The sequence below is a fragment of the Hyla sarda genome, chromosome 5 (assembly GCF_029499605.1).
Source record: "Hyla sarda isolate aHylSar1 chromosome 5, aHylSar1.hap1, whole genome shotgun sequence".
NCBI lineage: Eukaryota > Metazoa > Chordata > Amphibia > Anura > Hylidae > Hyla > Hyla sarda.
Genome location: NC_079193.1, coordinates 341932895 through 341960565, shown reverse-complemented (window position 1 = coordinate 341960565; position 27671 = coordinate 341932895). Strand labels below are relative to the sequence as shown.

The window sequence follows — 27671 nt, the reverse complement described above, 5'->3', positions numbered from 1 at the left end:
AACTCCTTGATGCATTTACATGTACATTGGGGGGGGGGGGGGGGGGGGGTCATATTCAAAGAATTTTGGGTCACTTTTTTTGCTTTAGCTGCTCCACATTTGTGGCGAATACACTATAAACGCCACATATTCAGATAATTAGCCCCCGATTTAGCATTCTGTTCGCCAATTTTTTTAAAAGGGGTGTGGCTTGGCTTTTTGCGCTATTAGCCTTCTATTTCCAAAGGTTTAGCACAAGTTTCTGGTGCACAAAGTGTCGCAGTTATATCTGGTGTGTTTGTGCTATTCGCCCCAAATTTACAAAAGACCAAACACACTTCTGAAAAGGAGGTTAAGTTAAAGGGGTACTCCACTGGAAAACATTTTCTAAATCAAATGGTGCCAGAACGTTAAACAGATTTGTTAATTACTTCTATTTAAAAATCTTAATCCTCCCAGTACGTATCACCTGTTATATGCTCCACAGGAAGTTCCTTTCCTTTTTTAAATTTCCTTTCAGTCTGACCACAGTGCTCTCTGCTGACACCTCTGTCCATTTTAGGAACTGTCCAGAGTAGAAGCAAATTCCCATAGCAAACCTATCCTGCTCTGGACAGTTCCTGATATGGACAAAGGTGTCAGAAGAGAGCACTGTGGTCAGACAGAAAGGAAATTCAAAAAGAAAATAACTTCCTGTTGATCATACAGCAGATGATCTGGACGGATTAAGATTTTTACTAGAAGTGATTTACAAATCTGTTTAACTTTCTGGCACCAATTGGTTTAAAAAAAAAATGTTTTCCAGTGGAGTACTCCTTTAAAGGGGTATTTCAGCCATAGACATCTTATCTCCTATCCAAAGGATAGGGATAAGATGTCTGATTGCGGGGGGCCTGCCGCCTCAGCGGCGGGCCCCTGCAATCAGACATCTTATCCCTATCCTTTGGAACGGGGATAAGATGCCTATGGCCGAAATACCCCTTTAAAACTCTTTGAGACGTAATATAAAGAGCCCTAATAATATTCTCCCCATTGTGTCATCTAAATTAGTGTTTGGCACGAATATTCGCAATGCGAATATTTATCGAGAATATCTCCTATTTGCAAATTCGCGAATATTGCGAATATAGCGCTATATATTCTCAATTACAAATATTCACATTTTTTTTCACAGTACACATCACAGTGATCATCCCTCCCTGCTTCCAGCTTGTGATGTGAAAACAAGGCTCCAATACTAGTTACTGTGTCAGACTGGCGGGTGCCCGAGAATTTGCATATGCGAATTTTCGCGCATATTTATCCCTCCTTTCTATGAGCTTGTGGGCCAATGAGAATGATCATGTTTGCTGAAGATCACGTGATACTGCGCATGCACATGCAAATTTTATGGCGCATGCAAATTTTATGCCTCATAGTAAATAACGGGTGTGAATATTGCGAATATGCGAATTTTGCGAATATATGATGAACATTCGTTCATATATTTGCGAAATATCGCAAATTTGGATATGGCCTATGCCGATCAACACTAATCTAGATTATACATTTGCGCTGCGCCTCCCGTTACAGTTGTTGTGGTTACAAGTAGCTTTCAGCGATGAATAGGACGGATTACTGCATGTTCCCTGCTTACATATACTTCACACATTCATAACATTATCCTTTGTTATGACACCTACTCATGGTCCCTACGATGGAGGCACAAGCTTGTATCATGCTACATAACTTTGATATTAAAACGTTCCTACGATTATGCTGGACGGAGCTTAGAATAGATCTAAATATGGAAAAATCGTTCTACTGCCTATCTATTGGGTTTACAAAGCTGCGCGCAATATATCACACGAGTGGTTATTAGGTTAAGTTAACCAAGAAGACTCTCTGCAGGCACATTCACTGGAAATAAAGAAATGTAATTGTAAGAGATATAAGAAGAAGCCATTACCATGCACACCATGGAGCCTGCCGTCATTATAAGCACATGGAGACTGACTGCCGCAATACACATTATATGGCTACGGTAACTACTCTTCTAAACTCCATCGATTTTCACTACATCCCAATGCAGGCAACATATGTGTCAGGCAGGAACATCAACGAAACAAAATATATAGATGAAACAAAGATTAAAAAAAAATAATCCCCTAACACCATCACCCGGGAGTAAATCTCATAAATCTCCTGAAAAAGAAATCTGAGCAGACAGAAGCAATTCCACCACTGCTGAGATGAAAACAGAGGAAAGAATTTACCAACACAGTTTAAGAATTGGTTCATTTCGGGCAGAACAGAATTTTCACCATTTTGTGTCTACTGAAAAATTACATTACCTTATATACTGTATACTGTATATGGTCCAGAGATGCATAAGGTGTTAGTGGGCAATGTATATATTACATTAGGATTCTGTCAACAAATCTGTCTGTACTTCCTGAACAGACATGACCTTAAAGTGGTACTCCGCCCCTAGACATCTTATCCCCTATCCAAAGGACCTCCACGATCTCCAGGCCAGCATTTATGTTGAGAATGCCAGCTTTGGGCGAACGTGGTCATGACATCATGCCATGAACGCCATGAACACGGCCACCAAAGCCGGCGTTCTGAACATAAATGTTCAGAAAGCCGGGGTGCTGGCTCAGAGATCACGGGGAGACCCAGCGGCCGGACCGTCACGCCGCCTTACATAGACATGAATGTAGGGGACGTGACGCCACGAACACGGCCACCCAAGCCGGCGTTCTGAACATAAATGTTCAGAACGCCGAGGTGCTGGCTCAGAGATCAGCCCCCCGTGATCAGACATCTTATCCCCTATCCCTGGTGAAAAACATTTTTTTTTCCATATAAACTGGTTCTAGAATGTTAAACAGATTTATAAATTGCTTCTATTAAAAAAAAAAAATAATACTACCAGTACTTATCAGCTGCTGAAGTTGAGTTGTTATTTTATCTGTCTGACCACACTGCTCTCTGCTGACACCTCCGTCCTAGTCAGGAACTGTCCAGAGTAGCAGCAAAGCCCCATAGCAAACCTATCCTGCTCTGGATAGTTCCTGAGACAGACAGAGGAGTCAGCAGAGAACACTGATGTCAGACAGAAAAGAACAACTCAACTTCAGCAGCTCATAAGTACTGGTAGGATTAAGATTTTTTTAATAGAAGTCATTTATGGAGCCAGTTAATATTAAAAAAGTTTTTTTCACCGGAGTTCCCTTTTAAGACTATGTACACACAGTGTAAGATTTTGTGGCTTAGTTTATTTTACGCCCCCTTTTTGAGCCATAATCTGCAAAAATGCAGCAGCAATTTTTGATGACACCTTTCATTTTCTCATAAAATGTAAGGCGCAATGAACAAAAATATTATATTTTGACTTTTGGAGGGGTTTTGTCTTTTATGCAGTGCACTTTACGGTATAACTGACATGTTATCTGTATTGTACTACATTTTACGGGGCTGCATAAAGGCTTATAACGTTCTGTAGTTTTTATTGGTACCACTTTTGCATATATAAATTATTTTTTGTCCCTTTTTTATTTCTTTTTTTTTTTCTGGGATTTGATGTGACCAATAATCAACAATTTTGGATTTCAGTATTTTTTATTTTAAGGCCGTTCACTGGAAGGGATCATTAACATTTTATTTTAATAGTTTATTTTTTTTATTTATTTTTAAATGTTTTATTTTTGTAAAATGGCAAAAAAGAGGGGTGATTAAAATTGTATTACAATTTTTTTTATTAATATTTCTTTTGACTGATATTACTGCTCAGTGCTATGTAATAGCATAGCAATGATCAGTATTATAGGCGATCCTTTTGTACAAGCTGTTTGATGGCAGACTAAACAAGAGGATCTCCTGAGAGTGGCATGGAGGAAGGTAAGAGACCTATGACCACCATTTTTACTCATTGGAGCCCCTCCAATTGCACTGCGGATGGTCCGATGAGTGCCCCAAAAGCCCGGCAACTGCTATAGATGACGTGATCAGCATATTTGATTGCTTACTTAAAGAGATTTTATCTTGAAGCCAACCACTGTTTATCTGCATTAGGCTTGTTGCCCCCACCCCATACTAACCAGTGTAGGCCCAACCCATCTGTGTGGTACATGGCGGCCCGTTCATAGGTTTGCTTAGGCCTATACTGACTTCTCCCGATGATTGTTGAGGCTCCAGCAGATTGTTTTTGGAGAGAAGGGGGATTGTTTTGGTAAGACAAATGCTTTAATAAGTTATGTATTGATTGAAGAGATGCTGGTAAATCCCATGAGGGGCATTCGATAACTAAGCTCCAATACAATTTCCCCCATATTCTTAGATAGATGTTGCAGAATTCCTTTGACAATATCAACAATTCTCGAGTCTTATAATAATGTCTCCTGGAGCCAAATTCATTAAAATACAAAATTAACATTTATGTTATTAAAAATTAACACAGTATTAGGCGTCTCGAGTCATATCCTGGTAACAGGCAGGAGAGATGTGTCGAATAAGTTCTTACAAAATAACAATGAATATGCAAGTAGTTCACTTATAAGAGCAGCAGTTCTTGTTCATTATAGTATGGTAATATGGCTGGCTATGGAAAGCTGCTTTAGTCACTCAGTCACCACCTACCTTCAAGTACACCAATGATCCTTCTCTGCACTTTCCTCCATCTGAATGCTTCATATAGGTCACATATCGTTGCAGTGTTGCTTGAGAATTACTCCAGATAGGAAATAATTGAGGTTGCATTTTGACCCCAATTTTCATTCATGACCTTTTTATTTCGCCATCACTCAAATCCGTCCATAACCCCAGTTGGACTCTCATTTAAAATCATTATCTTAGTAAGCAAATAAACCCATTAACAAGAGAAACCCAAAAATAACATAAAAATTACATATAGATCAGAGGTGAATCAGGACTAGAGATTAATAAATTGATTCAGCACAAACTAGTTTTGCTTTAAATTACCTCCAAAATTGTCATTTGTCCAAATCTTGGTGAATAGGGACTCCTGTCAAAGGAGTGGGTTGCCATACATTCTCTGTGTGCATCTGCTTGAAGGTAAGCAGCCAAGCTGTATGTATCCTCACTTACTCCATTAGTGAATGGTAACTGTGGCAAGGCCTTACCATTTAATACCTACATTAACAGGGACTCCAGTCTTTTACAGGTGTCCCTGCTCCTGTACGTAGATTCTGTAAAGCCCTACACTGAGCAGAAAAGCAATGCAGTGTATGCTACACCATTTAGTGTACAGGAGCAGGGGCTTCTGAACACTACTCATGTACACACTAACCATTCGCTCGGCTGGGCTCTCTGCATCCAGCACAACTAATATATGTCAGGCTATCAAGGGTAAGCAAGTGTACCCTGCCCAGAAAATGTTAACTGAGCAGCAAGGCAATACAGTGTATGCCACAGCACTTAGTGTACAGTAGCAGGGACTCCTTACTTCAGGGACTCCTTTTGTTTGTATGAGGATCTCTTTTGACTCTACTCTCCTGCACCATATGCAGTTCCCCATCTTCTGTGCTTACATTCAGTAGTAGTAGTAGTAGTAATAGCTGTAGTAATAGTAGTAGTATGCACCATTAACATGACAGCTGGCAAGAATTACAAATAGTTAATAGAATTTGCTTTCAATCTAACAGGGGTCACACTGCTGTATAACAGCATCAAATATTAATACAATAATTATCGTCTATTGTATATAACTATACATGAGTAATATCTTATACTGATCTGGTCCAATATACATAGACCGCACAATAAATTGGGTTTTAGGTAAAAAAAAAAAAGCATGTCTTCAATCAGCCTTCCCCCTGAAGACTACAACAGCCTTCATGGTGTTGATCACCTTTTAACCCAAGGGTCTCAAACTCGCGAGTTATTTGCGGCCTGCGGAACTAAATTTTGTGGTCTGCTTCACAGTGGCGTAGCAAGGGGGTGGGGGCTGTACTCTAGCATGGTGGAGCGGAAGCTGTAAGCTCCCGCTCATCCATTCACTAACCTTCCTCACACGCTGTGAGTACACAGCGCGTGAGCCACGGGGACGCAATCCACGGCAGCCTGGCGCAATGACGTCACATAATCGCAGGCGGGGCCCCCTGTGCTGTGTGCCTCACATATAATGCCCCATGAGGGGAAAGGACAGGGGACATTAGATGTGAGGTGCACATGACAGGAGCATTATATCTGAGGGGCACAGCACAGGGGGCATTATATGTGAGGGGCACATGATGGGGGCATTATATGTGAGGGGCGCATGATGGGGCATTATATGTGAGGGGCCCATGATGAGGGCATTATGTGAAAGGGGCACAGCACAGGGGGCATTATATGTGAGGGGCACAGCACATAGGGCATTATATAAGAGGGGCGCATGATGGGGGTATTATATAAGAGGGGCGCATGATGTGGGCATTATATGTGAGGGGCACATGATGCGGGCATTATATGTGAGGGGCACAGCACATAGGGCATTATATAAGAGAGGCACATGATGGGGGCATTATATAAGAGGGGCACATGATGGGGGCATTATATAAGAGGGGCGCATGATGTGGGCATTATATGTGAGGGGCACATGATGGGGGCATTATATGTGAGGGGCACAGTGCATGGGGCATTATATAAGAGGGGCACATGATGGGGGCATTATATATGAGGGGCGCATGATGGGGCATTATATATGAGGGGCGCATGATGGGGCATTATATGTGAGGGGCCCATGATGGGGCATTATATGTGAGGGGCCCATGATGGGGGCATTATATGTAAGGGGCGCAGCACAGGGGGCATTATATGTGATGGGCACAGCACAGGGGGCATTATATAAGAGGGGCACATGATGGGGGCATTATATAAGTGGGGCGCATGATGGGGCATTATATGTGAGGGGTGCATGATGGGGGCATTATATGTGAGGGGTGCATGATGGGGGAATTATATGTGAGGGGCACATGATGGGGGCATTATATGTGAGGGGTGCATGATGGGGGAATTATATGTGAGGGGCACATGATGGGGGCATTATATGTGAGAGGCACATGATGGGGGCATTATATAAGAGGGCCACATGATGGGGGCATTACATGTGAGGGGCACATGATGGGGGCATTATATGTGAGGGGTGCATGATGGGGGCATTATATGTGAGGGGTGCATGATGGGGACATTATATCTGAAGGGCACATGATGGGGGCATTATTTGTGAGAGGCGCATGATGGGGGCATTATATGTGAGAGGCGCATGATGGGGGCATTATATGCGAGGGGCACATGATGGGGGCATTATATGTGAGGGGTGCATGATGGGGGCATTATATGTGAGGGGCACATGATGGGGGCATTATATGTGAAGGGCGCATGATGGGGGCATTATATGTGAGGGGCACATGATGGGGGCATTATATGTGAGGGGCACATGATGGGGGCATTATATGTGAGGGGCACATGATGGGGGCATTATATGTGAGGGGCACATGATGGGGCATTATATGTGAGAGGCGCATGATGGGGACATTATATGTGAGGGGCGCATGATGGGGGCATTATATGTGAGGGGCACATGATGGAGGCATTATATGTGAGGGGCATATGATGGGGGCATTATATGTGAAGGGCACATGATGGGGGCATTATATGTGAGGGGCACATGATTGGGGCATCATATGTGAGGGGCACATGATGGAGGCATTATATGTGAGGGGCACATGATGGGGGCATTATATTTGAGGGGCGCATACGGCCCAGCCTCACCCAGCCTCTATCTCCAGTGGCCCCCAGATAATATGAGTTTGAGACCCCTGTTTTAACCTCTTTGTCCTCCCAGCATCAATCCAGTATGTCGCTGTCACAATCACTTACCTTCCCAATTATTCATCATCATGAGCTGCTGAGCAAACATGACCTCAGACATCCTCAAAAACACGCACTGAAGATCATGGCATGTCCTTATTATTACAGAGCTCGGTGCTGTATGCAGATTAGACATAAACCGTAATAACCAGTGGAATTCTGGAATATTCCTGGTGGGCTGGTTGCTGTTGGTCATTGAATGGTGATAGTCATCCCCAAAGCTGAATTATAATAGTCATTTCTATTAAATTCACAGATGATTAATTTAAAATCCAATAATGCCGCAAGTTTTGACACTCCAGGAATTGCCGCCACATCGCTGCCTGATAACCAGATCGGCAAAAGGCTGGGTTCACATCACGGCTGTGACATTTCTTAGGCTGCGTTCACATCACGATTTCTCCATCCGACTTGATTACACAATTTGTATAGCTTAAAATCGTAAGAAATCGTATATAAAGTCGGATCCATTGACCTCCATAAAAAAAAATCGGATCCATTACACACATCCGATTTGATCCGCATCCGATATCACGCAATTTTTGTTCGGGTCTTAAATCGGGGTTGACCACGGTATGAGTCCGTACCTATTCTGCAACCTGCCTGACTGTCATACAACCTGATGAGGAACAAGTGGACTGCTTTGAGGCCCGGTCACAGCTGCAACCACTGCGACTCCTATAGCTGGATGACTATGGAAAATTGTTCCCAGAGACATCTACACATAAATATTCTCTAAGACCTGTATCCCAGAAGGAAGACTGGCCACGATTCTATAGGTGCATTTTCAGCCGTGATATATCCGCCTGACTTTAAGCTTCCACTTAGAATAGACTTTTGACATTAGATTATGTAAGATTAGTGGTATTTACCTTGTTGAAGGATCATACAGTGCTTTAAGGTAACTTCACCCAGGTTAATCTTCATACTCCTTCCCTACTCCCTATGTGATCATATGCACAGGTATAGAGTTGGGGGCTGCAGGTCCCATGCAAAATCGACAACATGGTTTCCAGCCACCACATGTCACCAACAATACAGCCGTTCTCTTATATGGTAGCAACTAAACCCTCTGCAACCCAGATTACTGATTGTCTAGGTGTTTAAAGGAGTTGACATTGATGACATTTTACTAGGATATGCCAGAGGATTATTTGTGTTTAATAAAAAGCTGTCACTATGTGTCTCCCTACTTGTCCAGAGCACATTTCCCCCATCTCTTGCACAGACTTTGGACCCCTGCTGGCCTGGCATAAGTCCAAAATCAGGAAATGCAGTCTTGAGTGCTGAGGGGGGGGGGGGGGGGGTGCAGCCTTAGCCAATCATAACTCATCTCACACTGAACTGCTCTGGGCTGTGTGTAGCAGAGTGAGGGAGGAAGTTCTCCCCTGTATGGCTTCAGATGATGTCACGCCTGCTGGGGAACGCCCCTTCCCAGTCTGTGAATCTTACTGAGACTGAGCAGAAAATACAGAGCAATATCAAGGCAGAAAACTAAACAATAATAAAAATAAAGGCAGGGGGTGGTTTATTATGATGGGGTCAGTGAACTGGGAGGATTATAAAATTTAACAAGATCTTGAGAGGTACTCTTTAAAAAAAACAGGAAATAAAAAAAGGAATTTACCTAATGAAAGCCGCGAAATGAACGCTCGTCGTCCCGTTTCACTCCTACCCCCTCCCCACATGTGAAGCATCCTCTTGTGGGATAAACTTAAGAAGCATGAACATCGAGTGCCGTTAGTTATTTTCGTTCTTCTATTACAAGCTAATTAGATGACCAGTTGCAGTAATCAAATGCCACACTCTCAGCCAGAGGATTCATAAGACAGCATTTCAAAACTAATTCTATGATGGATTTACATTCAACATTGAGCCTCTCCCATGCCTGCCACATCAGCTACAACAGGTATGCACAAGGAGTACATAATAACCTCTACATTATTCTCTAATAATAGCCAATACGTAAGGAAAAAAATATAATTTTTGGAGTGCTTCTTTAACTGCATCTTTGAGGCACACATGGGTTTGAGACATTTCTAATAATATCAGTAAAAGTATTCTGGAAAACATTTTTTTTAATCAACTGGTGCCAGAAAGTTAAACAGATTTGTAAAGCACTTCTATTTAAAAATCTTATCCCTTCCACTACTTATCAGCTGCTGTATACTCCACAGGAAGTTCTTTTCTTTTTGAATCTCCTTTCTGTCTGACCACAGTGCTCTCTGCTGACACCTCTGTCTATTTTGGGAACTGTGAAGAGTAGAAGCAAATCCCCATAGCAAACCTCTCCTGCTCTGGACAGTTCCTGACATGGACAGAGGTGTCAGCATGCATAAATCTACGTTCCTGTGGATTGTTTCTACAAGAATTGAAGGCATTTGCATTGCAGGGAAAAAAGGAAACAGTTTTTAAACCTCCTGTCATTGTTTGTGTTGAAAGAACAGCGTGAAACTCAGGTGAAATCAGATAAAAATAACTTGGAAAGATCTGACTTGGAGCTAACTAGAAATTGAAGGAGATGAGGTTTGGAGTCTATTCACGAAAATGACGGATAATCAATAGGTACCTAACAATCCCAATTTATGTCAAAGTCCGATATATAAATAAGGAATAACACGACTGCCATTAACAAACACCAAAAGTGTCAATCACAATATTCTTCCTTCCATCAGGAAATTACCACCTACAAGGCACTTGATAACATCTATCTACTATCACTTAAAGGGCTACTCTGGAGGAAAAATAATGGTTTGAAATTAACTGGTGCCAAAAGTTATACAGATTTGTTACAGGCTCAACATACAATGGTTTCAATATACAATGGTCATCCTAGAACCGATTAATATTGTAACTTGGGACCACTGTATTCCAAATATGGATACTATTAGTATCAATGTATTGTTGTAACATTGATTTCTCTATAGCTAACATGGTGGGGATAGCAGACACCCCTGGTTCTGCAGCTCAGAACAAAATTTGTGGCATGGCCCTTAGTAAATGTAAGCATAAAACAGATACCAGTTAAATGGGCACTCCCATTAAAACATTTTTTTGCTATTGCACTCCTTATGATAAATAAAACATCTTTCTAATATACTTTGTTTAAAAGAAATGAAGTTTTCTATGATCTATTTGTGTTTAAAAAAAGCTGCCACTATGTGTCTCCCTACTTGTCCAGAGCACATTTCCCCCATCTCTTGCACAGACTTTGGACCCCTGCTGGCCTGGCAGAAGTCCAAAATCAGGAAATGCAGTATGGAGTGCTGAGGGGGGGGGGGGGTGCAGCCTTAGCCAATCATAGCTCATCTCACACTGAACTGCTCTGGACTGTGTGTAGCAGAGTGAGGGAGGAAGTTCTCCCCTGTATGGCTTCAGATGATGTCACACCTGCTGGGGAACGCTCCTTCCCAGTCTGTGAATCTGACAGAGACTGGGCAGAAAATACAGAGCAATATCAAGGCAGAAAACTAAACAATAATAAAAATAAAGGCAGGGGGTGGTTTATTATGATGGGGTCAGTGAACTGGGAGGATTATAAAATTTAACAAGATCGTGAGAGGTTCTCTTTAAATAAAACAGGAAATAAAAAAAGGAATTTACCTAATACTAAACAAGGTTTTGCCAAAATTAAGTCAAAGGCCAAAGCTGAGATCCAAGTAAACCTCAGCCAGCATCCAACATAGTGCAGATTGCAAGGGTGGGTCAGGCACAGATGCCCCAGGGGAAGAAAACTTGACTAGAGCCAGGTCCAATAACATATTGCAATCTGCCTTCCATTTGACTTTGGGATAGTTGGCTGTGAATATGACGGTTTGCTGTAATACTGCCATATTGGCAGGAGGCAGGGTATACATATCCATAATAACATATGGTGCAGAGTTAATAAAGCCATATACAAACACACATCTCCCCTCGGGATCTGTAAGGACTCAGGTAGATTCCTATTTTAGACATTTGTGCACTTACAGGGACACCTATTCTGAGAACAAGATGTAGAAGGAGTATTGAGCCCATTTACTGCATCTCATACAGGAAGAACCTAAACCTTGATATTCCATGAGTCAAGGAAAAGTAAATCTAAGACTGTGTCCTCTTAAACATCTTTGCCCCAGTGCTAGAATATCCATTGGAACTCCTTGAGCGCCCATTATCTCATGGGGCTCTATGCTGACTTTACTGTGATTTTTGCAGAGTTGCAGTAAAAAAAAATTTGTGTTTTTGATGTGATTTAGTGCAAAACAAGTTAAAACTGCAACTGAACAAGGTGCAGGCCAACACCACAAAAGGAGGAGGATTGTAATATTGTGACTATTTCCTATTCTTTGAAAAGATTGTCATGACTTCACAGTGGCGTGATAGAAGTCATATATATATATATATATATATATATATATATATATATATATATATACAGTGGGGCAAAAAAGTTTTCTGTCAGCCACCAATTGTGCAAGTTCTCCCACTTGAATGAAAAAATTAGAGAGGCCTGTAATTTTGATCATAGGTATACCTCAACTAAGAGAGACATAATGAAAAAAAAAATCCATAATATCACATTGTCTGATTTTTAAAGAATTTATTTGCAAATTATGGTGGAAAATAAGTATTTGGTCACCTACAAACAAGCAAGATTTCTGGCTCTCACAGACCTGTAACTTCTTCTTTAAGAGTCTCCGCTCGTTACCTGTATCAATGACACCTGTTTGAACTTCTTATCAGTATAAAAGACACCTGTCCACAACCTCAAACAGTCACACTCCAAACTCCACTATGGCCAAGACCAAAGAACTGTCAAAGGACACCAGAAACAAAATTGTAGACCTGCACCAGGCTGGGAAGACTGAATATGCAATAGGCAAGCAGCTTGGTGTGAAGAAATCAACTGTGGGAGCAATTATTAGAAAATGGAAGACATACAAGACCACTGATAATTTCCCTTGATCTGGAGCCCCACACAAGATCTCACCCTGTGGTGTCAAAATGATCACAAGAAAGGTGAGCAAAAATTCCAGAACAACACGGGGGTACCTAGTGAATGAACTGCAGAGAGCTGCGACCAAAGTAACAAAGGCTACCATCGGTAACACACTACGCCACCGGGGACTCAAATCCTGCAGTGCCAGACATGTCCCCCTGCTTAAGCCAGTACATGTCCGGGCCTGTCTGAAGTTTGCTACAGAGCATTTGGATGATCCAGAAGAGTATTGGGAGAATGTCATATGGTCAGATGAAACCAATGTAGAACTTTTTGGTAAAAATTCAACTTGACATGTTTGGAGGAGAAAGAATGCTGAGTTACACCCAAAGAACACCATACCTACTGTATATAATGGGGGTGGAAACATCATGCTTTGGGGCTGTTTTTCAGTAAAGGGATCTGGACGACTGATCCGTGGAAAGGAAAGAATGAATGGGGCTATGTATTGTGAGATTTTAGTGAAAACCTCCTTCCATCAGCAAGGGCATTGAAGATGAAACGTGGCTGGGTCTTTCAGCATGACAATGATCCCAAACACACCGCCCAAGCAACAAAGGAGTCGCTTCATAAGAAGCATTTCAAGGCCCTGGAGAGGCCTAGCCAGTCTCCAGATCAAAACCCCATAGAAAACCTTTGGAGGGAGTTAAAAGTCTGTGTTCCTCAGCGACAGCCCCCACACATCACTGCTCTAGAGGAGTTCTGCATGGAGGAATGGGCCAAAATACCAGAAACAGTGTGTGAAAACCTTGTGAAGACTTACAGAAAACGTTTGACCTCTGTTATTGCCAACAAAGGGTATATAACAAAGTATTAAAGGGGTATTCCAGGTTAAAACTTTTTTTTATATATATCAACTGGCTCCAGAAAGTTAAACAGATTTGTAAATTAATGGAAAAAATGTGTGCAGCTCACAAATCAAAAATCCGAGGATATAGTTGGTTATATGCCGAAACCCCAACGGCCGGGAATAAATAGTATATGAAAAGAAAATATATAACCAATCCTTCTAGGACTTTACATAGTAAAATCCTAGAAGGATTGGTTATCTATTTTCTTTTCATATAAGATTTGTAAATTTCTTCTGTTAAAAAATCTTAATCCTTCCAATAGTTATTAGCTTCTTAAGTTTTCTGTCTAACTGCTCTATGATGATGTCACGTCCTGGGAGCTGTGCATGATGGGAAAATTTCCCCATAGAAACTGCACAGCTCCCGGGACGTGAGTCATCATTGAGCAGTTAGACAGAAAACAACAACTCAACTTCAGAAGCTAATAACTATTGGAAGGATTAAGATTTTTTAATAGAAGTAATTTACAAATCTGTTTAACTTTCCGGAGCCAGTTGATATATAAAAAAAAAGTTTTTGCCTGGAATACCCCTTTAAGATTAACTTTTGTTATTGACCAAATACTTCTTCCACCATAATCTGCAAATAAATTCTTTAAAAATCAGACAAAGTGATTTTATAGATTTTTTTTCTCATTATGTCTCTCATAGTTGAGGTATAACTATGATAAAAATTACAGGCCTCTCTCATCTTTTTAAGTGGGAGAACTTGCACAATTGGTGGCTGACTAAATACTTTTTTACCCCACTGTGTGTATATATATATATATATATATATATATATATATATATATATATATACATATACACACACACACACTGTATTTATCGACGTATAACATGCATTTTTTAAGAAAAAATGTTAAGCTAAATGTCTATCTGTATGTTAAACGCCAAAAAACTCTTTCTGGCCACACAGAAGCCACTGCGGTTCAAAGATTTAAAGTGGCCGCCGCCGCCAATGCCGCCCAATTCCCTCCCCATTCCCAGCTTTCATATTTACCTGTTGGCATGCTCCTGCAGGCTCCAGCAACATCCTGAGCTGTCGCTGTGCGCTGCGCACTGACCAGTGACGTCCTTAACGCGATGTCACTCGTCAGTGCACAGCGACAGCGCAGGATGCCGCCGGAGCCTGCAGGAGCATGCCAACAGGTAAATATGAAAGCTGGGAATGGGGAGGGACATGGGAATCGGGTGGCGGCAGTTACATGATTTTAAGAAGCCGCATTAAATGATTGAACTGCAGCAGCTTTTGCAGGGCCAGAAAGATTTATAGGGATAGACACACATGCACATGCACTCTCATCTTAACAAGGATATTTGAGTAAAAAAACTTTTTTACCCAAATTTCCTTGGAAAAATGAGGGTGCGTGTTATACCCCGATAAGTATGGTATATATATTTTTCATTATATATATATATATATATATATATATATATATATACACAGTACAGACCAAAAGTTTGGACACACCTTCTCATTCAAAGAGTTTTCTTTATTTTCATGACTATGAAAATTGTAGATTCAAACTGAAGGCATCAAAACTATGAATTAACACATGCGGAATTATATACATAACATGTTGGTTCAGTATGCCTTAAATTTTGAATAAATCCCCAACAGAGTCACCAGCAAAGCACCCCCACACCATCACACCTCCTTCTCCACACCAGCACACCTGTGAAGTGAAATCAGTGAAAAGGTGGCTACTTTGAAGAACCTAGAATATGACATATTTTCAGTTGTTTCACACTTTTTTTGTTATGTATATAATTCCACATGTGTTAATTCATAGTTTTGATGCCTTCAGTGTGAATCTACAATTTTCATAGTCATGAAAATAAAGAAAACTCTGAATGAGAAGGTGTGTCCAAACTTTTGGTCTGTACTGTATATATATATATATATATATATATATATATATATATATATATAGTATATTGATCAAGTAACGTAACATCCTTTTATTAGTTTCTGTACACTTTTTATGGAATATTTGGTATATGCTATTTCTCTGTTTTAATAATTGTTTTTTTATGTACTTTATTATGCATGGTAACCCAGAAATGCTTCTATATTTGCTCTTTATATTTGCAGAACTTTGTCTTGTATCTTATGCCTGATGAAGCACACTGTCGGAGTTTGACAGAGAATAAATGGAATGATGGCTGAGCATGCTTGCTGTTGCTCTATTCACTCAGGGGACATTTATTCTTGTCATCAGTAGAGGTCCCAAGTCTCGCCCCAACAATCAGCAACATATCCCCTATCTTGTGAGTAAGGAAAAGCATTTAAAAGGGTTCTCCACCATAAGGTGATTTTAGTACGTACCTGGCAGACAGTAATGGACATGCTTAGGAAGGATCTACACTTGTCTTGGGGCTAAATGGCTATGCTGTGAGATTACCATAACACTGTGGCTAGCTTTTTGTGAACTTGTATTTCCTGTTTGACTTTTCTTTTTTTTTACTACAAATCCCACAATTCAATTTTCTTCCCTCCCACACATCAGCCACCTCACCCATTGAAACATAAATAAGCTGCATCCATTCAAAAGACCTGTGGTTTTCAATCAGGGTGCCTACAGCTGTTGCATTAGTTGCAGATTGATCTCTCTCCCACCAAGCGATTCCTCCACCCATTGAAGCAGTCAGGCTCCCTGTCGTCAGCTGAGTAGTGAGTCAGGTCTCAGCCACATTGCAAGCTGGGAAAAATCTTAGACAACAGTCATTTTGTATATAAATATTGGGGTGAAAATCACAGAAGAATTGGGAGAAAACCCTCACATACAGGTACAGACACTATATTATGAACTGCACTAACTTTACAGCCCCTGTAGCATAGTCAAATAAAAAAAAAATCCTGGAATACCCCTTAAATTTTTTGTGCCTAACCCCTTTAAAACATATGACAAAAAAATTGGATATTAAAATGCCAAATCTTTTTTTCCCACGATGTCATCTGTTGGATAAGAGTTGGGAAGCACAATAAGCAGTAGATATTTGGTCAGTCCTACCAAATTGGCAAGTTGGTATGACTTTTCGTGACGTGTATTTTATTATCAGTGCAAGTCTTGTCAACGACTACAATAAGTAGGGTGGAGAGGTTGTTTTTTTAAAGGGGTACTCCACTGGACAGCATTTGGAACACATAGTTTAAAACATTGTGTGTGAGTGCTGCGGGGGTCGGCCACACACCCTGATATTTCATCCCACGCCCCCCCAATGCAAGTCTATGGGAGAAGCTTGCATTGAGGGGGTGTGACGTGAGGGGCCAACCCCCGCAGTGCACAAAGCGTTCCAAGCCAAATGTTCCGAAAGCTGGCCAGTGGAGTACACCATTAAAGTGCTGTGCAATAATCCACAATCTGTCTATAATAGGTAAAGAATTTTTTTTCTCATAAAGGTATTAAGTATATGCTGTAAATATAAGAAGGGTAAATGTTTTACTGATGATCAATAAAGGGAAGCAAATGATATGATGTTTTCATCATCAGCTTATTCCAATGTATCTTTGATAACTGAGCTTTTATCTGCATATAAATTAACAATGTGTATGTGCAAACTCCTCACAATCAGATCTGATGATGCAGCAAATTGTCACCGCTCCATTCATTTCTAAAAGAATTATCCATTAAAAAAAATACAGAAAACGGATCCAAAAGAAACAGGGAAACAAGTATATCTAATAGTGGGGGCAGGGATGTATTACAATCTAATGACCAGATACCAGATTCTGAATAAAAGGGTAGATAAACGTGTATATACTCTTTGTAAAGGCATGTACAATGAACATATTCAAGAGAAAAAAAAGGGGGGGGGGTGGAATACAAAGATAGATACAATAGTTACATAAGGTTGAAAAAAAGACAAGAGGGTCCATAAATTTTAACCTAGAACCGTACTGTGTTGATCCAGAAAAAGTCAAATTCCTCCCGTAAGGCTGATGCCAATTGCCCCATGAAAAAGAAAAAAATTCCTCCCCGATTCCAATATGGCATCAGAATAAATCCCTGGATCAACATTCTATCCACGTAAGTTTAGTATTCGTAACCTGTAATATTATATTTTCCAGAAAAACATCCATCCCCCACTGAACGTGTTTATTGAGTCAGACATCACAACACCATGTGGCAGAGAGTTCCATAGTCTCACTGCTCTTACAGTAAAGAATCTCTGTCTGTGATGATGGTGAAACCTTCTTTGTTATAGACGTAGAGGATGCCCCCTTGTCATGGTTACCGGCAAGACAAAAGAAAACAAATATTACAATTCTACTCTGTAATCCCTCTGTAATCCCCTGTGGTCCCCACTGGTAACTGTCACCCAACCAGAGTAAGTTCCATTGATCCCCACCCTCTGCTTCATGTCACTGAGCCAGTTGTTAACTCATTTACATATGTCCTCCCCCAGTCCCAGCATCCTCATTTTATGTACTAACCTTTTATGTGGCACTATATCAAACACTTTTGAAAAGTTCTGACATCCACAGCTTCACTTCGGTCCAATCTATAACTGACCTCCTCATAGAAGCTGATCAGATTAGTCTGACAGGACCGATCCCAAATAAACCCATGTTGGCACTGTTTTAGAAGGATATTTTCATTAAGATTCTCCAGAATAGCCTCTCTCAGAAAACCCTCAAAAATCTAACCCACTACAGATGTTAAATGAAAACGGTCACCCACTCACCTGCACTATAACCCGATACACCGGGTTATAGTGCAGATGAACAGGAGACCGATGTTGGGTCTTGGACTGCTATACCTACCTGCAATCCAGAGCACCGATCCTCCAAAGGTCCCCCTCTTCCAGCGCTGACTTACGCTTCGAGGCGGGCCAGCGGGCTGGATTTAAATATTCACAAGTGCCGGTCACGTGATCGCTTGTGCCTACTGAGCACTCACGTGACCGGCGCTTATGAATATTTAAATCTAGCCGGTGGGCCTACCTCAAAGCGCAAGTCAGTGCTGAAAGAGGAGGACCTTTGAAGGATCGGGGCTCTGGACTGCAGGTAGGTATAGCAGTCCGAGACCCGGCATCGGTCTCCTGTTCATCTGCACTATAACCAGGTATATCGGGTTATAGTGCAGGTGAGCGGGTGACTGTTTTCCTTTAAACTTACAGGATCCATTTTTTACTCCTTTTTAAATATTGGCACCTATACATAGTACTGAACAGTATTAGCAATCAAATGATTGCTATAAATAGTCCCCTATGGGGGACATAAAAAGTGTAAAAAAATAAAATAAAAGTAAAAGAAGGTTTAAAAAAGGTTTAAAAACTTGAAAAATCCCCTCCCACAACAAAAAATGTAAATCATCCCTTTTTACCATTTTACCCCTAAAAAGCATAAAAAACTAAAAAAATACATATTAGGTCTCGCCACGTGCGTAAATGTCTGACCTATCAAAATTGCTGCCTTTTTGTCACATTTATTTCATAATTTTTTTTTTATAAAAAATGATTAAAAAGTTAAATATAAGCAAGTACCGATAAAAACTACGGATCATAGCGCAAAAAATGAGCCCTCACACCGCCTTGTAAACGGAAAAATTAGAAAGTTATAGGTGGCCAAAATAGGGCAGTTTTAAACATACTAATTTTGTTAAAATAGTTTGAGATTTTTTTAAAGCGGAACAATTAAAGAAAAGCATATAACATGGGTATCATTTTAATCGTATTGACCCACAAAATAAAGAAAACATGTCATTTTCACCGTAAAGTGTACAGCTTGAAAATAAAGCCTTCCTAAATTGTGTTTTTCTTTTCAATTTCCAATTTTATGGTAAAATGAGTGATGTCATTACAAAGTAAAATTGGTCACGCAAAAAACAAGCCTTCATATGGGTCTGTGGATGAAAATATAAAAGAGTTATGATTTTTAGAAGGCGAAAAGGAAAATGCAGCCACACCCCCTCCCATAGGCTGGCATTGAGGGGGCAGAGCGTGACATCACAAGGGGCGGGGCCATGATGTCACGACACTCCGGCCCTCTGTATCGCTCGTCATCAGCTCCATGCAGCTGGTGAACGGGGGTGCTGCAAGAAAGATTGCGGGGGTCCCCAGCAGCGGGACCCCCGCAATCAAACATCTTATCCCCTATCCTCTGGATAGAGGATAAGATGTCAAGGGGCAGAGTACCCCTTTAAGCTAAAATTGGCTTGGTCCTTAAGGGGTTAAAAAGGGTACTCCGCTAGAAATTTTTTGTTTTAAATCAACAGAAAGTTAAACAGATTTGTAAATTACTTTGATTTAAAACTCTTAATCCTTCCAGTACTTACCAGCTGCTGTATGCTCCACAGGAAGTTATTTTCTTCTTGAATTTCCTTTCTGTCTGACCACATTGCTCTCTGCTGACACCTCTGTCCATGTCAGGAACTGTCCAGAGCAGGAGAGGTTTGCTATGGGAAATTGTTCCTTCTCTGGACAGTTCCTGACATGGACAGAGGTGTCAACAGAGAGCACTGTGGTCAGACAGAAAGGAAATTCAAAAAGACAAGAACTTCCTGTGGAGCATACAGCAGCTGATAAATACTGGAAGGATTAAGATTTTTAAATAGAAGTAATTTACAAATCTATTTAACTTTCTGGCACCAGTCGATTTAAAACCTGCGTGGAAAACTTTGGGATGGATGGCATTTAGGGCCGGTGATTTGTGTGTTTTAATGTAAATGAGGCAGCACTGCACTTCTTGTTGGGTTAAACAGGTGAGAATTCACTGAAAAATTTACATTCTCCTTTCTCACGATATCTGACATTGGATTTTACTCTCTAAATACAGTAGAGAATTTAGTTGATTGGTCTTTTCCTCCTCCTCCTCCACCATTACACCCTAAATATTTCTTAGGGGGCCAACATTTTTCTATGGCAATGTTTCTCTCTGCTGCAGTTTTTGCAATTTTTTTTCTCTTTTACAAAATGTATTTTTCTTATAATGTTTAACACCTCCCAACTACCTTTTATTTTATCATTTTTTACACCCCTAACTGTTTGGTTACCCAGATTGATCCTCTCCTATGCAATTCACGTTTATTCCCATAGGGTACATGTTATTCACAAGATCTATTTAAGATGGTCTTAAAAATGTCCATTTATTTCATGAGTGATTTCAGCCTTACAGAGTGACTCTAGGTTATGAAACATAAGTAGGGACACATTGGGTATATTCATATACTATTTCCTAATAAGGACAACAACAGGGATTATCCAACCAGAAAAATATTTTAAAAACTAACACAGTCCTAAGAATATGATGGATTACAGTCTCCTCCTGAAAATACCAAGAGAACTGCCCCAAGCTACACAGTAAAGCTGACAAGTAGTCTGCAGAAAATAGGAAATGCCAGCCTATCCTGTGTGCTTTAGTCCATGAGTAAAAACCGGAATACTGTAGGTGAGATTTTTTGTTTTTATGGGATAAACACAAAAAAATAAAAACACCATTATGTTTGTATAATGAAAAAAAAGCAGTAGCAAGTTTCTTGCACAGTACATTTCTAAGCTGTTGTTGGTCTGACATATTATTACAATAAAGCTTACTCAGCAGTCTGCCCCACAGCAGTACAAGAGAATAGACGTATAGAGAGCTATATTTACAGAGGCTGCTGCCCCAGGCACTACTGTAGATATAAATTATAAATGGGGCTCCCAACATGTTTGTACACCCAATGGGGACATGAGGTGGGGAAATAAGACTTTGTCAAAATAAATCCAGTGCCTAGTATTAATACAACTGTCCCTGACCCACAGGGTAAGCAGTGTACCTAGCCTGTATAAAGGATGGAAAGAGATAGATATGTGATAGATAGATAGATAGATATGAGATAGATAGATATGAAATAAATAGATATTTGTAAATATGCACTACTACTATAAATAATATTGCACATGCAGAACGCAATAAGCACATTAAATATATAGGACATCTGACTGATGAATGGGATGTTCTTCATTACTAGTGTTGAGCGGCATAGGCCATATTCGAATTCGCGAATATTCGCGAATATATGGACGGATATTCGTCATATATTCGCGAATATTCGCATATTCGTTATATTCTCGTTTTATTTTCGCATATGCGTAAATTCGCGTATAGGAAAATTAACATATAGAAAATTAGCATACTCGGAAATTCGCATATGCGAAAATTAGCATATGCTAATTTTCGTATATGCGAATTTTCGCACGCCAGTCTCACACGGTAGTGTCGCACGCCAGTCTCACACAGTAGTATTAGAGCCTTCTTTACACCACACAAGCTGGAAGCAGAAAGGGATGATCACTGTGATGTGTACTGTGAAGAAAAAAATAATAATAAAAAAAAAAAAACGAATATTCGTAATTACGAATATATAGCGCTATATTCGCGAAATTCGCGAATTCGCGAATATGCGATATTCGCGAATAATATTCGAATTGCGAATATTCGCGAGCAACACTGTTCATTACATATGATTCATGCAGCCAACTTTAGGATAACATGGACGCCTCAACCAGAGTAAAATAACAAAACATACAGTATATTAAGCAGCTAATATATGGGAGCATCGGGATGAACCTAGAGATAATTGCAGAGATATTAGAAAAACAATGATTAGGTTTTTTATTTTCTTTAGAGATGTCACCATTTTGCTGTGCAAAAAAGAAATAAATAAAATAAATCCTCCTTTGTTTTTCTCATATAGGATGACAAACACAATTAGAAAAGCTGCCAATAAAATATCTATATTCATATCCCAACAATAACAAACTTCAATGCCCATCAGATTGTAAGATGACATGATAAATACTGACAAGTGGCTAAGAGGAGACAAATCTGCCTCATTATATCAGAAAACAATGGCAAATGAAGTGACCAACATGTATCTGCAAAAGCTGCTTAGTAACACTAGAGTCAGAAGTAGATAGATAGATATGAGATAGATAGATAGATATGAGATAGATAGATAGATATGAGATAGATAGATATGAGATAGAAAGATAGATAGATAGATATGAGATAGATAGATAGATAGATAGATAGATAAGAGATCGATAGATAGATAGATATGAGATAAATAGATATATAGATATGAGATAGATAGATAGATAGATAGATGGATAGATATGAGATAGATAGATATGAGATAGAAAGATACATATGAGATAGATATGAGATAGATATCATATAGATAGATGGATAGATATGAGACAGATAGATAGATAGATAGATATGAGATAGATAGATATGAGATATATATGAGATAGATAGATAAATATGAGATAGATAGATATGAGAGATAGATAGATATGAGATAGATAGATAGATAAAATACAAATGGATGCAGCACACCACAGCTTGAAAATCACGGTGCAAGGTCTATTTCATAGTGTATTCCAATAGACAACGTTTCACCAGCCTCACGCTGGCTTTTCAAAAAAGCCAGCGTGAGGCTGGTGAAACGTTGTCTATTGGAATACACTATGGAATAAACCTTGCACCGTGATTTTCAAGCTGTGGTGTGCTGCATCCATTTGTATTTTATGGATAAAGGAACCGGCGACCGAGGCTCCAAGTATGCTTGCACCCCGTTCAAAATTACCTATTTATCTTGATGTGCTGTTCATATTTGGACTTAGATAGATAGATAGATAAGAGATAGATAGATAGATAGATAGATAGATAGATAAAACTGTAACTATTCTGATGGAAGCATTCACAAGGCAGGAACAGTGCAGGTCAGACTGGATGATACTGACTGTGGAAAAAACTCTTCCCATACATGCAGTGATCAGGCTGTTACACAGATATAGCAGAGCTGAGTTTTCCCCTTTTACTGTAATGTGAATCTAGATGATGGTGTTGGGTGATGGCTTCATATTGATATCACACAGAGTTTTGCCAAATTACTAATCTAAAGAGGTTGCATCATGAAGACAGGCCCAGTCCATGTAGTGCACCTTATAAGGGCAAATGGGCATTTAAGACGGGGACGGGGACGGGGGCAGGGGGGGGGGAATCACTCTGTACAAGTGGCTGCAGCTGTTTGTCAAGGCATCCAGGAGTGGTGCTCAGGGTGGTCAACTAGCCAGCTACATTTTGAAAAGTGTCTGTTTGTGATGAGACAACCCATTTAACTCTGCCACATCTATAGAATTATGTAACTTTATATGGAAAAATTCAATTAGAGATGATGGTATTAGGTTAGGGAAATCCATAATATGTCAAATGTAGTAGTAGTAATAATAATTATAATTTTATTATTATTATTATTATTATTATTATTATACTGAATACAGTTATTGTTATTACAATATTTGTAAGAATTTTTTTTTCTTGCACTAGCAATATAATACAGAATATAGTCAATACATATTTAGTGAAAAGCTCCCTTTGTCACCATGCAACTTTTTTCGGTTTGCATCACATGTCCATTGAGATAATAAAGTAGCTTTCCATTGTGCTAAAGCTGGGCCAAATGACAATCTCATCTCTGCTACACCTAAAGGAACAGACCTGGACTGTCTCAAAAACATCAATAATCTTCTCAGCTAGACGTGACTATTCTTTTCTGTATGCATAGCTAACACCTGCTCATGACTAAAACAGCTCTGCTACATTTACGTGCAAGCGCTAACACACATTTATGTAGAATCCAGTTATCAATGAAAAGGGGTGAAGGGGCTTTTACAATTAGTTCCCAACATATTTTATTTTTTTTTTTTAAGTTACCAACATTTTTTTTTTGAAGACTACTTCTACCCCCAATATTTATAAATATTGTTGACCCCCACCATTCATATGGAGCAGGGCTGACACTTCCTATTTTTTGGATCTTCATCCTTTTTGCCAACTCTCTCAGCTGTGGTAATGCAGTACGGTGTTTCCTAACTCCGGTGCCTTCAGCTGTTGCAAAACTACAACTCCCAGCATGCCTGGAGAGCCGAAGGCTGTCCGGGCATGCTGGGAGTTGTAGTTTTGCAACAGCTGGAGGCATCCTGGTTAGGAAACACTGGTGTCACCTCTATTACATAGTGATGTTAGAATATGGAGCAGAATCAGGAGGCTAAATATACAGCCAGTGATGGCAAGACTGTAATCCTGCTGGGAGTTGTAGTTTTGCAACAGCTGGAGGCATCCTGGTTAGGAAACACTGGTGTCACCTCTATTACATAGTGACGTTAGAATATGGAGCAGGATCAGGAGGCTAAATATACAGCCAGTGATGGTAAGACTGTAATCCTGCTGGGAGTTGTAGTTTTGCAACAGCTGGAGGCATCCTGGTTAGGAAACACTGGTGTCACCTCTATTACATAGTGACGTTAGAATATGGAGCAGGATCAGGAGGCTAAATATACAGCCAGTGATGGTAAGACTGTAATCCTGCTGGGAGTTGTAGTTTTGCAACAGCTGGAGGCACGCTGGTTGGGAAACAGTGATGTAGTATAATGACCTAAAGTTCTATTCAACAACAACAGATATTACCTTGTTGTATTATCATGACCCCAATAGCAAAGTTTAGCTTTGTTACATCTTTCTGAATTATATGCTGATAATAAGTTTTCAACCCCCCCCCCCCCCCCCCCCCCCCTCCCCAATACAAACTGTAATGGCACCATATCCTATGGCTAAGAAAGAAACAAATCCGCAGCCAACACTGTGGGCGTATTATTATTATTGCTTTGTAGCATTTGCTGGTCTTTTCCCGCCAACACAGGGAGGGGACATTCTGTGTTTACTAGTCCTCCTTCCCTCCCCCTGGCACAGCATGCATTCTCCTGCCAGTTGTATATTCTGCACCAGCACCTTCTACCAGACTGGTATCCAGATAATGGGCACAGGACGATGGCACCGGCGTAGTTCATCTCAGCACATATACATATTTCAGTAGCCTGATCTGAATGTGAATAAGCACAATAAAAGTGACTCTTATCTAGGAGACAATTGATCTCTTGCACTGTACAATGGGCGCCCTCAGCCCTGTGCATTAGGATCATCCCTGTCCTGCTGCTGCTTGTTGTTGTTGTTATTGTTGTGTTGTGCTTGTTGTCATTGCAGATTATATATATATATATACACAGCTTATAACAAACTGGATACAGTATAAAAACTGAAAGGTACAAAAGCACAAAGTGCAGCAGATCTATTGTAGCAAGTGTTTGTAAACAGATAATACTATAGATCAATGTTAAGCAACCGGTGTGCCTCCAGCTGTTGCAAAATTAGAACTACCAGCATGTCCGGATAGCCGACATGCTGGGAGATGTAGTTTTGCAACAACTGGAGGCACACCGGTTAGGAAACACTGCTGTAGATGATACATTGTACACAGAACCTGATACATCAGCACCAGGGACTGGACAGCTCCTCAGTATTGTACATTGCAGCTGATATATATATATATATATATATATATATATATATATATATATATATATATGCAGCTTTTGACAAACTGGATACATTACAAAAACTGAAATGTAAACAAGCTCAAAGTTCAGCAGATCTATTGTAGCAAGTGTTTGTGAACAGAGCATACTACAGATCAGTGTTTCCCAACCAGGGTGCCTCCAGCTGTTGCACAACTGCAACTCCCAGCTTGCCCGGGGCATGCTGGGAGTTGTAGTTTTGCAACAGCTGGAGGCACACTGGTTGTGAAACACAGCTATAGATGATACATTGTACACAACTCCCAGGCTGTCCGAGCATGCTGGGAGTTGTAGTTTTGCAACAGCTGAAGGCACACTGGTTGTGAAACAAAGCTATAGATGATACATTGTACACAGAACAGACAGCTCCTCAGTGCTATACATTGCAGCTGATTATATATATATATATATATATATATATATATATATATATATATACAGCTTTTGACAAACTGGATACATTACAAAAACTGAAATGTAAACAAGCACAAAGTGCAGCAAATCTATTGTAGCAAGTGTTTGTAAACACATCATACTATAGATCAGTGTTTCCCAACCAGGGTGCCTCCAGCTGTTGCAAAACTACATCTCCCAGCTTGCCCGGACAGCCGTTGGCTGTCCGGGCATGCTGGGAGTTGTAGTTTTGCAACAGCTGGAGGCCCACTGGTTGTGAAACACTGCTATAGATGATACATTGTACACAGAACCTGATACATCAGCACCAGGGGACTGGACAGCTCCTCATTGCTGTACATTGCAGCTGATATATATATATATATATATATATATATATATATATATATATATATATATATATATATATTCAGCTTTTGATAAACTGGATACATTGTAAAAACTGAAATGTAAACAAGCTCAAAGTGTTTGTAAACAGAGAATACTAGAGATGATACATTGTACACAGAGCCTGATACATCAGCACCAGGGACTGGACAGCTCCCCAGCACTGTACATTGCAGCTGTCCCATACACTACCTGGCTCTGTGTATCTGCAGCATCACCATGAATTTACAATAATAAGAGGGAACTTACTGGTTAGGAAGCAGAAGGTAATGTCTCTCACACACAGTCCCAGCCTGTTCAGCAATGCACATTGACAGCTCGCTCAAGGACTTTTGCATTGGATGTTTATTGTATCATCAGCAAGTGCATCCTGGCTCCACAGTGCACACCATCTAGACATGCTCAGTTTTTCTGACCTTCTCAGACTGGGAACTACCAAGACTATTGCAGCAAGGAGGGGTAATCTGGATTCTACCATGGAGTGCTTCTAAAAATAGCACCTGCAAAAAGGAACAGCTGGGGCTTAAAGAAACAGTAACCTGTCTGCTTCTTTGAGTATCCCGGATGACCTGATTACATCGTATGCGTTCTGCCTGTTAACCTCTTGGCTACCTGGACGGTCAGCGATGCATTTCATTTAAGAAATGCGGTAAGCTGCCTGTTGTTTTGTTTGTTTGTTTGTTTTTATAACCGGCTTGCGGTGCAATATTTTCTGCTTTACAGTCGAATAATGAGGTTCATGCTGGGCAGCTCTGTGGCCCATTGCATCCTTCAGGCATTAGCTGTGGAGGATGA

At 40.3% G+C, this 27671-nt stretch overlaps 1 protein-coding gene across 2 annotated transcripts in view; it reads right to left on the bottom strand.

The window, feature by feature from the left end:
- The window catches only part of OXR1 (oxidation resistance 1), a 618048-nt gene extending 590699 nt beyond the window's left edge, over nucleotides 1-27349 (bottom strand). For both annotated transcript variants that reach the window (XM_056522574.1, XM_056522575.1), the window contains exon 1: nucleotides 27126-27349. In XM_056522574.1, the coding sequence (XP_056378549.1) occupies nucleotides 27126-27214 (89 nt within the window). In that variant the 5' untranslated portion in view covers nucleotides 27215-27349. The remainder of the gene's footprint in view (nucleotides 1-27125) is intronic.
- Between the last annotated feature and the right edge of the window lie 322 nt (nucleotides 27350-27671).